Genomic DNA, 20,936 nt, shown 5'->3' on the forward strand with positions numbered 1-20,936 from the left:
TTACTAATATCAAATTGATTCAGGAACATATGGAGTACTTCAAACAAAACATGCTTTCATCTCCCAAACAGAAAATTCTCCCTCGCCACTCCTTAGGGACGGCACAGTGGTGCAGCGGTAGAGTTGCTGCCTTACAGCGCTTGCAGCACCAGACACCCGGGTTTGATCCCGACTACGGAGTTTGTACGTTCTTCCCATGACCGCGTGGGTTTTCTCCGAGAATTTTAGGTTTCCTCCCACACTCCAAAGATGTACAGGTTTATCGGTTAATTCTTGTATCTTGTGATCATCACTTCCAAAGAGTCCACTAGGGACTATACAGGAAGTATCCTATACCCACTAGGGACAATTTATAACACTATCCTACACCCATTAGGGATAATTTTTACATTTACCAAGTCAATTAACCTACAAACCTGTACGTCTTTGGAGTGTGGGAGGAAACCGAAGATCTCGGAGAAAACCCACGCAGATCACGGGGAGAACTTACAAACTCCGTACAGACAGCACTCGCAGTTGGGATCGAACCCAGGTCTCCGGCACCGTAAGGCAGCAACTCTATCGTTGTGCCACCGTGACCGCCTTGGCTTGGTATAAATGGCTCGGTATAATTGGCCTGGTATAATTGGCCTGGTATAAATGTAAATTGTCTCCAATGTGTGTCCGGCTGTGTTAATGTGTGGGGAGTGCTGGTCGGCACGGGCTCGGTGGTCTTGTTTCCACGCTGTATCTGTAAATTAAACTAAACTTTCAATAAATTGCACGGGGTAATGCCAGAAGTAATTGCACATGGTCAGATGGAAGGGTTGCAATTAAATATGACACTTCATCACACACACCTGCATTTTCCTGAGTGGATTCATGGACTCGTTCAGCAGCAGGGGCATACAGTTCTCACCCATGCTCATTGATGCTAAGATTAATTTGTCATTATCCTCACTCTGCAAAATGGTCAACTCACCGGCCAGTGACCTGGAACTGATGCTTTGTCTCAGCTCAACTATGTGCTGGTTGTAACTGGCCTGGCCATTGAATCTTTGGCAGACCATGAACGTGACTTGCAAAGCAATTTGCATCTCAATCCAGTTTCTATATTTTTTCACTGATGGTCTACAATCTGTGATGAAGTTCCTTACATACAAGATCAGTCTGAAGAAGGGTCTCGGCCCGAAACATCACCCATTCCTTCTCTCCCGAGATGCTGCCTGTCCCGCTGAGTTACTCCAGCATTTTGTGTCAATCTTCGGTGTAAACCAGCATCTGCAAGTCCTTCCTACACACGGGTGCTGATATCAGCTGTATCACTTCTTTGCTTAGGGATTTCATTGAGATTGGCATTGACAGAGCTGTCAGAGAAGATCATTTATTTACTTAGCCTTTTGCTTGGGTAACGGCAAAATATAGTAAAATCAAAATGGGAAAACATAGTAAACTAATGAAATATTGCAAGCACTTACAGCCCTTGGTCATCCAAGCTTACATGGCACTATTGTGGTTATATAAGAACCCTAATGTGTGGACAGTTTCTATTATAAGGATCATGCTCTGTGATTACTCTTTCACCAGGTATACAGGCAAAGAACTCTGGAGGTTTTCACGGGTCAGATGACGTCTATGAAATGAGAAAGAGAGTCAATCTGACTTTATATGCTATTGACATAGAATGATAACATGCTAATGATAATTTCACTGTATTTTATTCTTGTTCTGCAAAAGGTTAAGTTACTAAGATAATGATGGGAAATTCTGAAATCATGCAATGTCAGATATAGTTTCCTCTTGTCTGCTTTGATACTGTCTCCCAACTTCTCCGTGGATTGTCACTTGTCATGGTGGAGAAGCTTGTGTGGTCCTGAGATCCTGAGAGCGATGCCATCTGGAGCTACGCTCCGGGTAGGGTCACCCATGGCGGTAAGGTCGAGGGGGAGGTCCCTGACAAAGAGCAATCCAACCAAGACCTCAACAGTGGAACAGGCGGAGGATGATGGCTGACTTTAGTGGAGCGTCACAACGGCTGGGAAGGCGGATGAAGGCTGCAGCAGAAAAGGGTCCCCGGTCGTCTTGGACTCCATGCCACTGGATCCTGACCCAGATCTGTCAAGGACCGTGTGGTGGCTGTCTGTGCACCAGTCTCCCCACGTTAAACAAAGTCACGCACAGGCGTCCGACCCTATGGAGAGGACAGTCATGCTCGCTTCCAGTGACTGCCGATGATGATGCCGATGATGATGATGATGAATATGACTGTCTCCCTAGCCAAGCATCTCAAGAACTCAATAGACAATAGACAATAGACAATAGGTGCAGGAGTAGGCCATTCAGCCCTTCGAGCCAGCACCGCCATTCAATGCGATCATGGCTGATCACTATCAATCAGTACCCCGTTCCTGCCTTCTCCCCATACCCCCTCACTCCGCTATCCTTAAGAGCTCTATCCAGCTCTCTCTTGAAAGCATCCAACGAACTGGCCTCCACTGCCTTCTGAGGCAGAGAATTCCACACCTTCACCACCCTCTGACTGAAAAAGTTCTTCCTCATCTCCGTTCTAAATGGCCTACCCCTTATTCTCAAACTGTGGCCCCTTGTTCTGGACTCCCCCAACATTGGGAACATGTTATCTGCCTCTAATGTGTCCAATCCCCTAATTATCTTATATGTTTCAATAAGATCCCCCCTCATCCTTCTAAATTCCAGTGTATACAAGCTCAATCGCTTCAGCCTTTCAACATACGACAGTCCCGCCATTCCGGGAATTAATCTAGTGAACCTACGCTGCACGCCCTCCATAGCAAGAATATCCTTCCTCAAATTTGGAGACCAAAACTGCACACAGTACTCCAGGTGCGGTCTCACCAGGGCCCGGTACAACTGTAGAAGGACCTCTTTGCTCCTATACTCAACTCCTCTTGTTACGAAGGCCAACATTCCATTGGCTTTCTTCACTGCCTGCTGAACCTGCATGCTTCCTTTCATTGACTGATGCACTAGGACACCCAGATCTCGTTGAACTCCCCCTCCTCCTAACTTGACACCATTCAGATAATAATCTGCCTTTCTATTCTTACTTCCAAAGTGAATAACCTCACACTTATCTACATTAAACTGCATCTGCCATGTATCCGCCCACTCACACAACCTGTCCAGGTCACCCTGCAGCCTTATTGCATCTTCCTCACAATTCACACTACCCCCCAACTTAGTATCCTGCTGCTTCAGTGTGATGTTTCCATTTCCTTCATCAAACAGTTCTCCAGCTTCTCTGCATCAGATTAGCACTTCATAGCTGAAGTATAGGCAGCACCGTGCAGGCACTGGAGCCTGTGAGCACTGTCTCAAACGCTCAGGGCAAATGGACTAGGGGATGTTGGGGAGAGAAAGTGAAGGAGAAAGAGAGAGAGAGTGAGAGTGTGTTGGAAAAAGGGAAAGGAAGAAAGGGGGAGATATAAGAGATACAGTGCGATGGAGATATAGAAGGCGGGAAAGTGATGGAGAAAATGAAATGTAAAGGGAGAGTGGCGGAGACACAGGGAGGGGAGGGAGAGTTATGGAGAAAGTGGATGTGGAGTGAGTGATAGAGCAAGAGAAAGAGAGAGAGAGAGTGTGATGGAGATGTCAGAAGGGAGAGACAGAATGGTGGACAAAGAGGTAGGGAGAAAGCAGGAGGGAGAGCGATGGAGATGTAGAACGGGGAAGAAGGGAGAGAGAAAGTATTAGGGAAAGAGAAAGAGAGGGGTGGGATGGCAGAGAGTTATAGAGAAATAAATAGAGAAAGCGAGAAAATGAGAGGAAAGTAGCAATGGAGTAAGAAAATCCCATACTTTCTCATCAGGATGGAAACAAGAGGACATCTTTGCATCTTTGTATGTGATAATATTCAGAGATATTTTCCATCCTACATTTAATATTTTTCTGCATTTCTTTCACACGTCTAGTAAACATGACAAGCACTACCTACCTGGAATGTAGAGACCTTGTCAAATGTGCAAATATTTTGATCATCCTGCAGTTTTGCTTCCAAATTGTTTTCAATGTGTGGGGCACGGTGGTATTTTATCGCCTTCCTTAACAGTCTGAAGAAGATTGAACCGTTGCTGTCCTTGTGGTGATAACATACCCATGATTGGGCTATGTGGGAAATATACATGTTCTGATTCCTTAATGGTAAAGGAATTATAGAATTCCTCTGAGGCTGAAAGATGTGACTTGGCAGGCAAGCTGATAGTGCCAGATCTGCCAGCACATTGCTGTCCCTGTTCTTCTTGATAACAAGGGTCATGCAACTTGAAGTAGGGTTGAGTAGGTTTCTGCAAAGCACACCACACATTGAGGATATTGAAGACAGCGAGAAGCAGAGATGAATGGCGTGTACATTTAGTGCAGAATCCCTGGTAAAGAAGCCTTCCTTGTCTTGCGCTTCCCTTCATCCACACTGTGAAGAGTGCTCCATCACAATCCGGATTTAAGCCTCTCTAGATATTGGAGGGATATTTCTGGATTGGACAGTAAGCCATTGAGTGCAGCTTGTGCCTTGTACAAGTGTACATGGTTGTCTAGTTAAGCTACTGTGCAGCAGTGACTGCACAAAGACCGATGCTGCATGCAGCGATTGGCTCTGAAGGCAATAATGACTTGCATTTGTCTAACCTTCATAACTTTGTCATCCCAGAGCATTTTGAAGGTAATGAAGTCATTTAAAGTCGAGATGCTATTGTAAAATAGAAAGCACAGTGGGCAATTTGCTCCCAAAGGCAGCAATGAGATAACATCAGGATGGATAAATGCAAACCTGGACTTTAGGGATAATCTCTCCACTGGGAAGAAATGATCCGTTCGGCTTCAGAATGGTGCTGCAGTATCTTTTGTCTACCTCAGTCACATTAGTTTTCTTGAGGACTGGATTGATAGAGGTTTCCTGGAAGCAGATGTGAAAGCCTTTGTGAAAGCAGTTCCGACTATGATCCACCACAAGCTTTTGTCACGCCAGTTTGTGATTTACTATTTTCCTTGACCTTCTGTGTTAACGAAGGATGTGTTCATCTTTCCCACCGGATCTTGCTGACTGATTGGGATATAATTTGGGAGAGTGTTATGAACTGACTGTTTAAACATCAAACCCTGCTCACCTAGTGAGCTCTCCTGTGGCCATTATTCCAAGAGACAAGACAAGTATGTTTCATTGTCAAAGGTAATGACAATGGAACATTGGCATTCTTGATTGCAGTTGCATAACAGGCCTGTAAACGGAATACACACAGATAATAAAGAAAACAAACAAAGGCAATAAATTCATAAACTCAATACCAGTGCATAAATCTCCATCGTCCTTTCTGAGGTAGAGCCTCCTGTAGAATCCTTCAATGGATGGGAGGTCAGTACCTGTGAAAGACCACTCCTTGTAATGTCCTTCCTTCCAGGGCCCAGGACAGATCTTCAGCATGTGCAGGAACATGACGTTGTTGACTCTGTCCACTGCCAACCCGACGATGAAGACGGATTCGTGGATCCAGGTGGCAGTCTTGCTTGTCTGTCCTTTTTGTCCTTTTTTTGTTATTTTTGGTGTGTTTTAAAAGTTTGTGTAAATGTTCTCTGATTTGTTTTATGTGGGGGGTGGGCGGGGGGGGGGGGGGTTGGGGGAAATTTTATTTAAATCTCCTTGCCTGGATCGAGACCTGCGGACTTTAACATCAAGGAGCTCCCCCGGCACAATAGGAAGGCCCACCGCCAGCTACGGGAGTCAAGATCTTCCCGTCAACGGAGGGTTAGTGGCCCCCGACCGCTGGAGGACAAAGTAGGGAGAGATTGAACTTTCTTTCGCCTTCCATCAGTGAGGAATGTGGAGGAGTCACTGTGGTGGATGTTCATGTTAAAATGTATTTTGCGTGTCCTGATGCTTCTTATTGTTATGACTGTATTGTAAATGAAATTCCTTGTATGTTGCAAAACATACTTGGTTAATAAAGTATGATTATGATTGTGATTGTGATTGATTGATTGTGATTGTGATTGTGATTGTGATTGTGATTGTGATTGTGATTGTGATTGTGATTGTGATTATGATTGTGATTGTGATTGTGATTGTGATTATGATTGTGATTGTGATTATGATTATGATTATGATTGTGATTGTGATTGTGATTGTGATTGTGATTGTGATTATAATTATAATTATAATTATGATTATGATTATGATTATGATTGTGATTGTGATTGTGATTGGGATTGGGATTGTGATTGTAATTGATTGGTTGTGATTGTGATTGTGATTGTGATTATGATTGTGATTGTGATTGTGATTGTGATTGTGATTGTGATTGGGATTGTGATTGTGATTGGGATTGTGATTATGATTACGATTGTGATTGTGATTATGATTACGATTGTGATTGTGATTGATTGATTATGAATCCTTGGTTTCCCCTTTCCAAAGTCAAAAATCAGCTCCTTGGCCTTGTTGAAGTTGAGAGCAAGATTGTTGTTATGACATCTTTGCATCGTCCCATCTTCCCCCCTTTCCGCCTTCCGCAAGGATTGCTCCCTCTGCAACTCCTTGCTTCACTCGTCTTTCCCACCTCCATCAGGTACTATTCCCTGTGACCGCAAGAGATGTTTCACCTGTCCCTTTGCCTCCTCCCTTCCTCTATTCAAGGACCCCATCAGTCCTTCCAGATGAGATAGGTTCACTTGCACCTCCTCCTCCTCTATCTCATCTGGTGCATCTGGTGTTCCTGATGTGGCCACCTGTACATCGGCGAGACCAAGCACAGACTCGGCGACTGTTTTGCCGAACACTTGTGTCCTGTCCACCAAGGCCTACTGTCGTCGTGGCTATCACTCGAGGTCGAGGATGATGGTCTACGTCCATTTAGCGATTGAATCAAGTATTCACCGCTTCCGTGCCGGTTCTTGACTAGGAGCTTCCAGCCATCCCATCGCCTGCTCCCAATGCCCTTCCCCCATCACCGAAAGTCTTAAGTGAAGTTTAGTGCTGCTCACAGAACAAAGATCCCTGTGCGTGAGTTTAACATGTACTTGATGTTACACTCCAAGAAGCACACGGTCCTTCACAAATCAGTCAACTGATTCCAATGGCACGGAACCAAGACGATTAGATCTGATAGATCTGTTGCAGCCTTCATCTGCCTTCACAGCCGTTGAATTCAAGGCCTACTGTATAGAAACATAGAAACATAGAAACATGGAAACATAGAAACATAGAAACATAGAAAACAGGTGCAGGAGGAGGCCATTCGGCCCTTCGAGCCAGCACCACCATTCATTGTGATCATGGCTGATCATCCACAATCAGTAACCCGTGCCTCCCTTCTCCCCATATCCCTTGATTCCACTAGCCCCAAGAGCTCCATCTAACTCTCTTTTAAATTCATCCAAAGAATTGGCCTCCACTGCCTTCTGTGGCAGAGAATTCCACAAATTCGCAACACTCTGGGTGAACAAGTTCCTTCTCACCTCAGGTTTAAATGGCCTCTCCTTTATTCTTCGACTATGGCCCCTGGTTCTGGACTCGCCCAACATTGGGAATATTTTTCCTGCATCTAGCTTGTCTAGTCCTTTTATAATTTTATATGTTTCTATAAGATCCCCTCTCATCCTTCTAAACTCCAGTGAATACAAGCCCAGCCTTTCCAATCTTTGCTCATATGACAGTCCCGCCATCCCGGGGATCAATCTCGTGAACCTACTCTGCACTACCTCCCGGTTGCTAACCATTTTAACCTCCCTTGCCATCCCCATACTAACCTTGTCCTGGGCCTCCTCCATTGCCAGGGTGAGGCCACACACAAACTTGAGGAACAGCACCTCATATTCCACTTGGGAATCGTCTGAATGGTATGAACTTTGAATTCTCAAAATTTAGGTAACCAACCCACAAATTGCTCTGTTTCCCCCCATGGATTGACCCACAACTTTATTTCCCCACTCCCCACCTCTGAACCCTGCCTGACCTTTTCTTCCTCCCCCCCCCCAACTGCCTCCCTTCCTTGAGTTGCTACAGAATTCACAACTTTTCTATCCCAAGCATAACAATTGGTAACTATTTATCCTTTTCAGCCTCTCTTCAATCTTATCATCCCTGGCCTCGGCCCAACAATCGGTATCCACAGTTGAGGTTAGTGTTGTGTAGTGTTTAGGGTTGCCAACTATCTCACTCACAAATAAGGGACAAAAGGTGACGACACCATGTAACCTCACCCAGCCAGCGGCCATGTGCTCCCACTCCACCAATGGCGGCCGCCCGAGCCGGGAGGCGGGTTGCTACCCAACCTCCGTTAGGCGCCGCCCCGGGCCTCCGAGCCTACATTGTCCAGGCCTACCGTGTCCAGGCCTACACTGTCGAGGACTACAGTGTCCAGGCCTACACTGTCCAGGCCTACACTGTTTGGACCTACACTGTCCAGGACTACAGTGTCCAGGACTACAGGCCTACAGTGTCCGGGCCTACTGTGTCCGGGCCTACACTGTTCGGACCTACACTATCCAGGACTACAGTGTCCGGACCTACACTGTTCGGACCTACACTGTCCAGGTCTACACTGTCCAGGACTACAGTGTCCGGGCCTACCGTGTCCGGGCCTAATACGGGACAAGGGCGGTCCCATACGGGGCAAACCAATTTAGCCCAATATACGGGATGTTCCGGCTAATACGGGACAGTTGGCAGCCCGAGTAGTGTTCAAGAGCTTGATGATTACTGGGAAGAAACTATTCCTGTATCCTTCTTTAACAGGCACCTGTACAGGTACATGGCCAAGAGCATATCAGGTGGTCACGGTTTTCAGGTCGCGGTATCTTCTTCCTGATGATAGGAGCAAAGTGCGTGCGTGGTCGTGATAGTGCGGGGCTTTGATGTTATTGGCTACTTCTTTGAAGCAGTGCTTCCTGTCGATCTCTTCAATGGTCAGTAACTATAGTGGAGCTGGCAGTGTTGAGCACTCTCTGTCATCTGCTTTGTTCCTGGGTATTTGATTTTCCCGAACCAGACTGTGATGTAACCACTGCCTTCCGGGGACAACACAGAGAGCAGCTGGCACCTGAGGAGCAACTGTTTCACACAATGGGGGTGGGTATATGGAACAAGCTGCCAGAGGAGGCAGGATGGTCATAGTGATGCAGCGGTAGAGTTGCTGCCTTACAGCGAAAGCAGCACCGGACACCCGGGTTCCATCCCGACTACGGGTGCTGTCTGTACGGAGTTTGTACGTTCTCCCCATTTTCTCCGAGATCTTCGGTTTCCTCCCACAGTCCAAAGACGTACAGGTTTATAGGTTAATTGGCTTGGTAAATGTAAAAATTGTCCCTAGTGGGTGTAGGATAGTGTTAATGTGCGGGGATCGCTGGTCGGCGTGGATGCGGTGGGTCGAAGTGCCTGTTTCTGCGCTGTATCTCTAAACTAATCTAAACTAAAGTAAAGTTGAGCCACTGCCTCACAGCTCCTAAGCTCCAGATGAAATTCTGACACCGGGTGCTGTCTGTGTGGAGTTCACTTGCTCCTTTGACCACATGACCTTGGTGTTCTGGTTTCTTCCCACATTCTAAGGATGTGCAAATTCGTAGGTTAACGGGCCACTGTGAATTGTCCCCAGTGTGCCTCCTGATCACCCATTATTGGAACAGCATAGGAACTGAAAATGTAGACTGTGAAAATGTTCTCAAAAACCTTTATCCCTGACCACGTGAAGGAAAGATGACAGATTAAGAATGATCTGACATGCTCTAGGGTAGGATGAACATAGATAATCAAATAAAAACTATCTAAGTATTTATCCCACTTCCTTCAAAGTCCATACTAATGCAATTATGTGGCTGTGCTGATTAAATTAAAGACATTTTGTAGATCTGTGTAAAGAATAAAAGGGGATGCAAAAAGGAAATCTTACAAAAATCTGAAGAAGGGTCTCGACCCGAAACATCAGCCATTTCTTCTCTCCAGAGATGTTGCCTGTCCTGCTAAGGTCTTTGTGTCTATTTTGTGTCTGTCTTTTAACAGATTTGTTTCAATGTGGTACAACCAATATATAGTGTAAAGGAAAATGCTGGAGATACACAGCAGGACAGGCAGCATCTGTGAAGAAAGCAACAGATCCATAGCCGCTCATGGAAGGTCATCCACTCTGTGTCCACAAATATTTCCTCACATGTCTGGCAACTTGTGTTTTGTTTCAGATTTCCTGCAAGTGCAGTTTTTGTTGCTCTTTAATCACCAGGGCAGCCACTCACAATAGTGAAACCTTGCAAAGCTTTGTAGGAGACTAGAAGACGGTGATCACTTCACATGTCCATCACAAAGCCTACCCCTAGCGTGATCTGCTGCCATTTCTTTGCAATGAAGAAATCCAACAATAAATTAGCATCTATCGAAAAAGATTGGGTAAATGCCGATTCCAGAGTAAGGGAACCAAGAACCAGAGGACATAGATTGAAGGTGAAAGGAGAAATGTTTAATGGGAACCTGAGGAGCAATGTTTTCACGCAAAGGGTGGTGCATACCTGGAACGTGTTGCCAGAGGAGGTAGTTTTGGACAGGTACATGGATAGGAAGTTTAGAGAAATATGGGCTAAACGTGGGTACGTGGGACTAGTGTAGATGGGGAATCTTGGCTGGCGTGGGCAAGTAGGGCTGAAGGGCCTTACCATGTTGCATGCCTCTATCTACCAACCAGCGTCCAACATCTCTCTTGTCCATCGCAAATATTTTGTTCCTTTGTATCCTTTGTATGTTTGCTGGGAAATTATTTTCTAATAAAATTTATGTTATCCAATGCTGATTAAATCTTAAAGGAGCATTTTAAATAATCCGTGACAAATTATTTACTTATTTCCTTATAGTAAGGCAACTCGTTGCACAAAATGCATTCCAGATTTGCTTGCTTGGGCTTTTATTGTGATAAATTGACATATTTTCTGATTCCCCTTTAATTTTCTGCCTTGTCACCCTACATTCCCCACCATGACCAAATACTCACAGTGATCTTATAGTAGCACTCCTTTAAAGTGTGCTGAGGATTAGTAAAAACAGATAACGCAGCTAAGAATAATTAAATGCTGGTTAATTAAGTAGTTGTTAAAAAACAATGGAAAAGTATAAAGATATGTATACAATATTATCAAAATGGATCCTTCTTCAGTTTGAAGATACATTATGCCAAACCATTATGGCCACTGACAGGCGAAGTGAATCACATTGATTATCTTGTTACAATGGCACCTGTCAAGGGGTGGGATATATTAGGCAGCAAATGAACAATCAGTTCTTGAAGTTGATGTGTTGGATGCAGGAGAAATGGGCAGGAGTAAAGACCTGAGCAACTTTGACAAGGGCCAAATTGTTATGGCCAGACGACTGGGTCAGAGCATCTCTGAAACGGCAAGGCTTGTGGGGTGCTCCCGGTCAGCAGTGGTGAGTACCTACCGACAGTGGTCTGAGGAGGGACAAACCACAAACCGGTGACAGGGTGTTGGGCGCCCAAGGTTCATCGATGCGTGAGGGCATCGAAGGCTATCCCGTCTGGTCCGAACCGACAGAAGGTCGACTGTGGCACAAGTCACAGAAAATGTTAATGGTGGTCACGGGAGAAATGTGTCACAATACACAGTGCATCACACCCTGCTGCGTATGGGGCTGCACACGGAGGACCAACAGCATATTAGGCAGGTGGTCATAATGTTTTGGCTCAGTCAGGCAGCACCTCTGGACAAAAAGGATGGGTGACGTTTTGGGTTGGGACCTCCTTGAAAGGTCACCCTTCCTTTTTCTCCAGAGATGCTGCCTGACCACTGAGTTACTCCAGCACTTTGTGTCTATATGTGAAGAGAAAATGGACAGACGATATATCCTCGAACTGATGAAGGATCTGACCCAATACATTATCTGTCCATTTCTCTCCACAGATGATGCTTGACTTGTTGGGTTCTTCCAGCAGTTTAATGTTTGCTCTTTAATGAGCAACTTGGACATTATTGTAACTTAATAAATCTAGCTCCAAAATCATTAGAATGGCTACACTAATCTGAAATTCTGCAGAATGTCTTTTAAAGGTTATGAATGATTTACCTTTGATTTATAGAGATTAATGTTGAAATAATAGTTGTTGTACTGTAACGTTTCCTTTCTTACTAAAAGAGAGACATATTGGATGGTGACCACATTTAAAAAATAATACCAGGAAAGATGAAAGGACACTGAATATGCTCTGTGCTCCCTACCTCTATTTTAAGTCTGCATCAATGATATACAGTGGATTTCAGCCAAGCGTATAGGAGGTGGCAATTCTAATAAAAAATTATCATTGCAGTTCAGAGACTGTGATCAAAAAAAACTTAGGAGAATAAATATGATGGGAACTTTCATTGCTCTGCTTTGTATCAATTATCAGATATTAGTTGACTCATAAATTTACATTATGATACAATCTGTGCACCTGATATCTGCATTCAGTTATAATGTGTGAAGTGTTGGTATTGTTTACACAGTACAGGTCTATTCCTTGCCTGTGTCTCAAGTCAATGCAGTAAACAGAATAATCTTCAATTCTGTCCTGGATATCTAAGATAAACTGGCAGAGAAGGAACAGCAAGCTGAAATCTCAAGATCAAGAAGTAACATGAGAAATATCACCTTGGTCCTCATGCAGGCTTTTCCGTACATCTGTGCCAAGCTGTGTATTGATCATACCAGCAACCTGAACTTCTTTTCTATTTGTCGAATAAGAAGGATAAATGTGAGTGTGTTATAAAGGGCACCTTTTTTCATCCAGAACATACAAGGTCTGTGCCTGAAGAGATTTTCTACCGTACCTTCACAGGAAAATGGTTAAAGTGGAACATCTTTACAATTATTCAACCATTTCATCCCCTTGATACACAACCGGGCTAATTGAAGATCAACACTTTGCTTTCCGTGAATAATTTGCATACCATTTATATATGATCAGAAGTAATGATCAGAACTAATTTATATATGATCTACAGCAAATTGTTTCTCAAAATGTTTGCAATGGCAAAATGAGGAAGCACACTATTAAAAATGCAAAATCTTCCCCTTTAAGTACTTATTTAGTTTCCTTTTACATGATGCTAGTGAGCTAGGTTCCATTATTAATGAAGGTGGTGTATTTCAGATTTTGATGACCCTTCTCTCAATTCCTCTTCCCCACTTCAAAGTTAGATGATACACTTTCAATGGCCGGTCCCTGGCCTTCCAAGCAACTTGTAATGCTTCCTATACTCTGCGTTTAATTGCATCTCCTAAGTGGTTGTCCATTTTGCCAGTCTCTCTAACGACTTGGAATATGCATTCTGAAAGACTAATTAATTCAGTTCTGCTGAGCTTCCTCCCTTGAGCCCAAGATCCAGTTTGTGAAATAAGAAGGGAAAATATTGGCAATACTCAGCATGTCAGGAAACATCTGTGGTGAGAAAACAAAGTTACGTTTTCAGGTTAATGGCGTTCCATCAACCTGAAATCATTCTTTCTCCATGTGTTGTCTGGCCTGCTGTGTATTTCCAACAATTACTGTATTTATTTCAGATTTCCAGGATCAGCAGTTTTCTGCTTTGGGAATGTGATTTAAGGCTGTTTGCTGGGGACACCCATTGATGAAAACACTTGCAACAGCAGGTGATAAATCTCCTTTGCTTTGCCAGAAACCACAGTGCTTTCATTGACAATATCTCTTTATCTAACTTCATGGACATCGTACCCTCTCCCAAATGGTGCAGCAGGTAACGCTGCTGCCTCACAGTGCCAGAGACCCACGTTTGAGCCTAACACCAGGTGCTGTCTGTGTGGAGTTTGCATGTTCTCCCTGAGACTGCATGTGTTTTTCCTCCAAGTGCTCCAGTTTCCTCCGATATCCCAAAGACATGCAGGTTTGTGGATTAATTGGCTGCTGTAAAAATTACCCCTAGTGTATAAGGAGTGGTTGAGAAAGTTGGATAACATAGAACTAAATTGATAGATTAATGGACTGGTGTGGATTTGATGGGCAGTTTCTATGCTGTATCTCTAAACTATCCAATAGCAGCAAAATGAATCCAGAAGAGACTTCCTTATTTGCCCACCCTTTGGATTGCTCAAGGATCCAAACTAAACTAAACTAAAATATCATCTTGTAGAAACAAGAAACTGCAGATGCTGGTTTAGAAAGGCAAGATGAAAAGTCTGGAGTAGTTCAGTGGATTAGGAGCATCCCTGCAGAAGATGGATAGATGACGTTTCAGGTCGGGACCCTTCTTCAGGCAATGTCGTCTTACATTTCTGATCCTCATGATGTCACTGGCTCACAGAACAATTTTACCGATCATCTGAGTAGAAAGCATTGGTGGTTTTCCTGCTGGAAGAGGCCAAGAATAGTCCATTCTCTGGTTTAGTTTACTAAGTGGAGCGTATGGAAGCCATGGCGGGTTTCTTCATTGGGAGAAACAGTCAATATCTTTGTCTGCAGCTGCCCAGGGATAATGTGGCGATGATGAACAGGCCAGGTATGGATCATCGAGCAATCCAAAGGTGCCGGCAAGTAAGGAAGTCTCTTCTGGATTCATTTTGTTGCTATTGGATGGGTAAACATAGAACAGTAGAGTTCAAGAACAGTCCATTTGGCCCACAATGTCCATGTTGAAAATTATGCCAAGTTATGTTATCTTCTCTGTCTGGTCACGTGATAGGAGCATAATTAGGCCATTCGGCCCATCAAGCCTGCTCTGCCATTCAATCATGGCTGATCTATCTCTCCCTCCTAACCCCATTCTCCTGCCTTCTCCCCGTTACCCCTCACACCCGTACTAATCAAGAATCTATCTATCTCTGCCTTAAAAATATCTATTGACTTGGCCTCCACAGCCTTCTATGGCAGAATTCCACAGATTCACCGGCCTCTGACTAAAGAAATTCCTCGTCTCCTTCTTAAAGGATCGTCCTTTAAATCAGAGGATATGACCACTAGTCCTAGACTCTTCCACTTGTGGAAACATCCTCTCCACATCCTCTCTACCCAAGCCTTTCATTATTCCGCACGTGAACTATATCACTACATTCCCTGCCTATCTGTGTGAACAGTTAAGATCAGCTTGAATGCCATTCTTGCGTCTACCTTCACCACCACTCCTATCAGCGCGTTCCAGGCACCCACCACTCACTGTGTAAGGAACTTGCTACACATCTCCTTTAAACTTTGCCCCCCCACATCTTAAAGCTATGCCCTCTAGTCTTTGACATTCCCACCCTGGGAAAGAGATTCTGACTGTCTACCCTCTCATAGTTGTATGAATGAATGAATACGTTTATTGGCCAAGTATGTGCATATACAAGGAATGTGCCTTGGTGCTCCGCTCACAAATGACAACACAAACATACAGTTAACAATTAAGAATAAACCATAAACACATCAAAACAATAAGGATACAACATTACGGTCTAAACATGTGGATGAAAATAAACCAGAGCAAAAAAGAGACTACAGACTTTGGTTATTGACTAGAACTATCACTCGTGGAAAAAAGCTGTTTTTATGTCTGGCTGTGGCTGCTTTGACAGTCCGGAGTCGCCTTCTAGAGGGAAGTGTTTCAAAGAATTTGTGGCCAGGGTGAGAGGGGTCAGAGATGATCTTGCCCGCTCACTTCCTGGCCCTTGCAGTGTACAGTTCGTCAATGGGGGGAAGGTTGCAGCCAACAACCTTCTCAGCTGCACGAACGATCCGTTGCAGCCTCCGGATGTCGTGCTTGGTGGCTGAGCCAAACCAGACCATGATGGAGAAGGTGAGGACGGACTAAATGATAGCAGTATAGAATTGGACCATCATTGCCTGTGCCAGATTGTGTTTCCTCAGTTGCCGCAGGAAGTACATCCTCTGTTGGGCCTTTTTGACTGTGGAGTCGATGGTGGCCCCCCATTTAAGGTCCCTGGAGATGATGGTTCCAAGGAACCTAAATGACTCCACAGATGTGACTGTGGTGTTGTTGATGGTGAGTGGGGGGAGGGGGATCTCTTCGAAAGTCTACAATTAGTTCCACTGTCTTAAAAGCATTGTTAACAAGAGGTTGTTGCAATGGCACCATGACGTGTTGCGATGGCACCAGGATGCCAGCTGTGTCACTTCCCATCTGCAGGCAGATTCCTCCCCATCCTGGATCAGTCCAATTAGGGTTGTGTCATCCGCAAACTTGAGAAGCTTGACAGAGGAGTCTGTGGAGGTGCAGTTGTTGGTGTAGAGAGAGTAAAGGAGAGGGGAGAGTACGCAGCCTTGCGGTGCTCCTATGCCGAGGGTCTGTGGGTCCGAGATGTGCTTTCCTAGTCTCGCATGCTGCTTCCTGTCCGTCAGGAAGTTGATGATCCACTGACAGAGGGGTTCAGGTGCAGTCAGCTGGGAGCGTTTGGAGGGTAGTAGCTCTGGCACAATGGTGTTAAAAGCGGAGCTAAAGTCCACAACAGAATCCTGGCATAGGTCCCCTTGCGGTCTAGGAGCTGGAGGATGAAGTACAGGCCTAGGTTGACTGCATCATCCACTGACCTATTGGCCCAGTATGCAAACTGCAGAGGGTCTTCTATCATCTGTATGCAAACTGTATGCAAACTGCAGAGGGTATATACATCTATCAGGTCTCCCCTGACCCTCAGATGTTCCAGAGAAAACAATCCAAGTTTGTCTAACATCTCATAGAGTCATAGAGTGATACAGTATGGAAACAGGCCCTTCGGCCCAACTTGCCCACACTGGCCAACATGTCCCAGCTACACTAGTCCCACCTGCCCACGTTTGGTTCATATCCCTCCAAACCTGTCCAATCCATGTACTTGTCTAACTGTTTTTTAAACGTTGGGATAGTCCCAGCCTCAAATACCTGCTCTGGCAGCTTGTTCCATACACCCAGCACCCTTTGTGTGAAAATGTTACCCCTCAGATTCCTATTAAATCTTTCCCCTTCACCTTGAACCTATAGGTAATATCCTTTAATCCAGACAGCATCTTGTAAACCACTTCTGCATTCCCTCCAATCCCTCATCACGGGGTAACCAGAAATGCACACATTACTCCAAATGTGGCCTAACTGAAGTCCTGTAAAGATGCAACATGACTACCTGGCACTTGTAATCAATGCGCTGACTGGCAATGATTGCTTGGCTGAATGCAAGCATGCATTAGGCTTTCCTCACCTCCCCACTTACGTGCCACTTTAAGGGAGCTACAGACTTGGGTAGGAATGGAGTGGAGAAAGGGAAAGTCCGAAGAAGGGTCTCGACCTCAAACGTCACCCATTGCTTCTCTCCAGAGATGCTGCCTGTCCCACTGAGTTGCTTCATCATGTTGTGTCTGTCTACCTTCAGGACCACTAAACTGGGCGACACAGATGAAGCTCTGGAAGAACATGGTGTAACCAGTTGTTTCAAAGGACGAAAAAGTAAAGATGAAGAGGGAACCTGCACCACAGTTGTTGTCCCAGAGGGTCTCACATGACTTCACTGTCGTGCTGGGTGTGAGTTTCAAATGGACAGATTTAGATACTTAGCCGTGAGCACTGATTTTTTTGGGAGGTGACAACAACTTCGAGGTCACACCTCATTTTCCCTTTTAAAAATAGAACGCCCATAATGTTGTCAGTATTCCGAATGAGAATCCACCAACAATCCATAGATGTTAAACAACTTGTTTTGACATATTGTGAAATGCTCTTGAAATAAATCCCAGTGCATGATTAGTTTCATTCAGAACCGCTTCACATTGAATGATTTCAGTGAATGATCAGCAAAACACTTACATTTGGCCCTAGCTGGGGACTAAGTCCCCTGCTTCATAACACATGCATTTAATGCTCCATCATATGCAACCATGCACCTGTATTAAAATCCATCGGTTCACCTTTAGCCCTCTTTGAAGGGTTGCGGACCGCTGCTTGGTCTTGATTAACGTTGCCCGCATACCTATCACATATGCGCCGGAAAAGATCTCTCTTATTTATGAATAGAGCGGAGAATTTCTGGGACGTCTGCGGAAAAGCTCACACACACACACACACCACACACACACACCACACACACACACACACACCACACACACACACACACACACACACACCACACACACACACACACACCACACACACACACACACACCACTCACACACACACACACACACCACACACACACACACACACACACACCACACACACACACCACACACACACACACACACACACACACACACACCCCACACACACACACACACACACACACACACACACCACACACACACACACACACCCCACACACACACACACACACACACACACACACACAGACACACACAAACCACACACACACACACACACCACACACACACACACACACACACACACACACATCTCTCTCTGCCATCACCCAATCTCCCTCTCCCCCCCATCTCCCGCCCCCCCCATCTCCCGCCATCTCCCCCCATCTCCCGCCCCCCCGTCTCCCGCCCGCCCCCCGCCCCCCATCTCCCACCCCCCATCTCCCGCCCCCCCACCCCCCATCTCCCACCCCCCATCTCCCATCTCCCACCCCCCATCTCCCATCTCCCGCCCCCCCACCCCCCATCTCCCGCCCCCCGCCCCCCATCTCCCGCCCCACGCCCCCCATCTCCCGCCCCCCATCTCCCGCCCCACGCCCCCCATCTCCCACCCCCCATCTCCCACCGTCCCTTCCCCTCCGTCCTCAAACTGACCTCCGTCAACTGGTGCTTAGCTGAAACACACTTTAAAATGTTGACAGAGAGAGAGAGAGAGAGAGAGAGAGGGGGGAGAGGGATTGTGTGTGTGTGTGTGTGTGTGTGTGTGTGTGTGTGTGAGAGAGAGAGCGAGAGGGGCAGGTTGCAAGGTTGTATGTGTAGGGGGTTGTGGTGTTGAGTCTGTCTGTCTGCCTGGTGTGTGAGTGTGTGTGAGTGTGTGTGAGTGTGTGAGAGAGAGAGAGAGAGAGAGAGAGAGAGAGAGAGAGAGAGAGAGAGAGAGAGAGAGAGAGCCGGCGGTGAGTGTACGGCTCGGCCAGTTTCGCTCTGAATGTCTCTGTCAATTTCCCCGGAGCCGGAGCAAAGCGCAGGCGCCAGCATCGCAAGGTGTACTCATCGCGTTGAAGATGGCGACAATTTGAGGTTGGAAGGTTGGGGGGCGGGGGGGGGGGGGGGGGGTTAGTGGTGGGGGAGAGGAATGAGAGAGAGAGAGAGAGAGAGAGAGAGGGAGGGAGGGAGGGAGGGAGAGGGAGGGAGGGAGGGAGGGAGGGAGTGGGCGAGAGAGGCAGAGAGCCCCAGGGGTCAGAGCACAAGGATGGTACTTGGGGACAAGGACACCGGCGGACGCGGGTCTGGGGGAGGGAGGGAGGACAGACAGACAGCAGCATGATCCATGGTCGCGATGGATCACTGATGGGTCTCGCTCCTCGCACTAACAGTGGGTGGGGGCTCTCTGTGAATCAGGTAGCCTACATGCAGGGAGATGGGCTGGAGGGGTGGGGAAGGGGAGGGGAAGGGGAGGGAGGGAGGAGGGGGGATGTCTATCCATGATGGGGGATGGGGAGAAGAAGGGGAAAATATATTTATCTCATTAATTACCAAAAAATAAATGAATCTCTGCCTTTTTGTTTTTGTGCAGATGGAGGATGCATTCTCCAACAAAATGCAATGGATTATTTTTGACCAGGAAATGAGGGGCGATTTGCGCCCCTGTTTTGCAACCCACCACCACACAGCAACACTGCAAAAGTGAAATTGGGGAAGTGGGAGTAGTTGGACAGACAGCCGGCCAGCCACTCTGTTTCCCCCATCTTTCTCCCCCCCTCCCCCTCCAAAATATGATCAGACCTTGGATGTGTCATGCCGTCTTGAGAATCTGTTTTGCACCCACAGCGACCGAGAAAGCCTGCGTGGATTCACAGAGGGCAGAGAGATGGCCAATGTCTTTAGCGTCTCTGCTCATTTTCGTCCTGCTCCTGTCTGATTATTTCTGCTCTTGCGCCGGTACGAGGTTGAGGAGCGGGGACACAACGGGCAGGATCTGGAGCGACCCCCCGGCCACATCGCACAAGGGGGGTAACACGCAGAGGAGAGGAGACTGCGGCCGCACTCCGGCCAATTCCACCGGGCCCCTGGAAGACTTGGAGTCCGCCTGTCGATATCCCAAGGGCTTGGACCCCGCCTGCCTCTGGTCTTACTTCAGTCATTTCAAGCTCTCCTTCTGCCATTCTTACACCGTTGCGGATCTACTGCGAGAGTATGTTAACCCGAACGGGTTAAACTGCAGTTTGGATATGCGGATCAGAGATGATGGAGAGGCCCTGTCTGTCTGCAGCGAGTGCATCAGGGCTTATCAGATGGAGGACCAACACGCTCAGGAAAAATACGAGGAATTCGAGACACTGCTGGACAAGTACATGGAGTCGGGCTACTCGGTCACGTCGTGTCCGCGCGACTGCATGGTAGGTCCACATACATCTATCTTCCCCTTGGTCATGTTCAGCCCGTCCTGCAACCTTCAAGTGCGGCAGCCAGGCAACAGGTTCCCCTGTGCTAAATTGTTTTAAAAACTGGACAGCACAAGGAGGCAATCATCTTCACGGTGCAAAGCCCAGCAAGGTGGGTGGGCGCTGCTTGGGTTTACCATAGGGAAGGAAGGGCAGAGGTTGGGCATTGTAGCCGGAGGAAAAGGTGCATGTGAGTGAGATCCCGGGGGATCGTGAGTGGCAGTGTGTGACAGGTGTTGTTCAGCCAGGCTGTGGGGGGTGTGTGCGAGTCACTGTGGGGGATGTTAGGGAGCAGAGTGGGATTCTGTAATATGGTTGCATGAGGAGGGCTGAGTGAGTGAGCAAAGATGATTTATCGGATGGTACACAAGGTTTACATAAAGTTTATTTTGGTGTAACTTTTATGAAGTTCTTCCCCATCACATTAACATTTTT

General features: G+C 46.4%; 1 protein-coding gene across 1 annotated transcript in view; it reads left to right on the forward strand.

Moving 5' to 3' along the window:
* The first annotated feature begins 18,994 nt into the window (after nucleotides 1-18,994).
* Nucleotides 18,995-20,936, forward strand: part of LOC144600468 (NALCN channel auxiliary factor 2-like) — a 447,010-nt gene continuing 445,068 nt past the window's right edge. Inside the window, exons 1-2 of the mRNA XM_078412088.1 lie at nucleotides 18,995-19,137; nucleotides 19,634-20,456. Of these exons, the coding sequence (XP_078268214.1) occupies nucleotides 19,833-20,456 (624 nt within the window). The 5' untranslated portion in view covers nucleotides 18,995-19,137; nucleotides 19,634-19,832. The remainder of the gene's footprint in view (nucleotides 19,138-19,633; nucleotides 20,457-20,936) is intronic.

This window comes from Rhinoraja longicauda, chromosome 15 (assembly GCF_053455715.1).
Source record: "Rhinoraja longicauda isolate Sanriku21f chromosome 15, sRhiLon1.1, whole genome shotgun sequence".
Taxonomy (NCBI): Eukaryota; Metazoa; Chordata; class Chondrichthyes; order Rajiformes; family Arhynchobatidae; genus Rhinoraja; species Rhinoraja longicauda.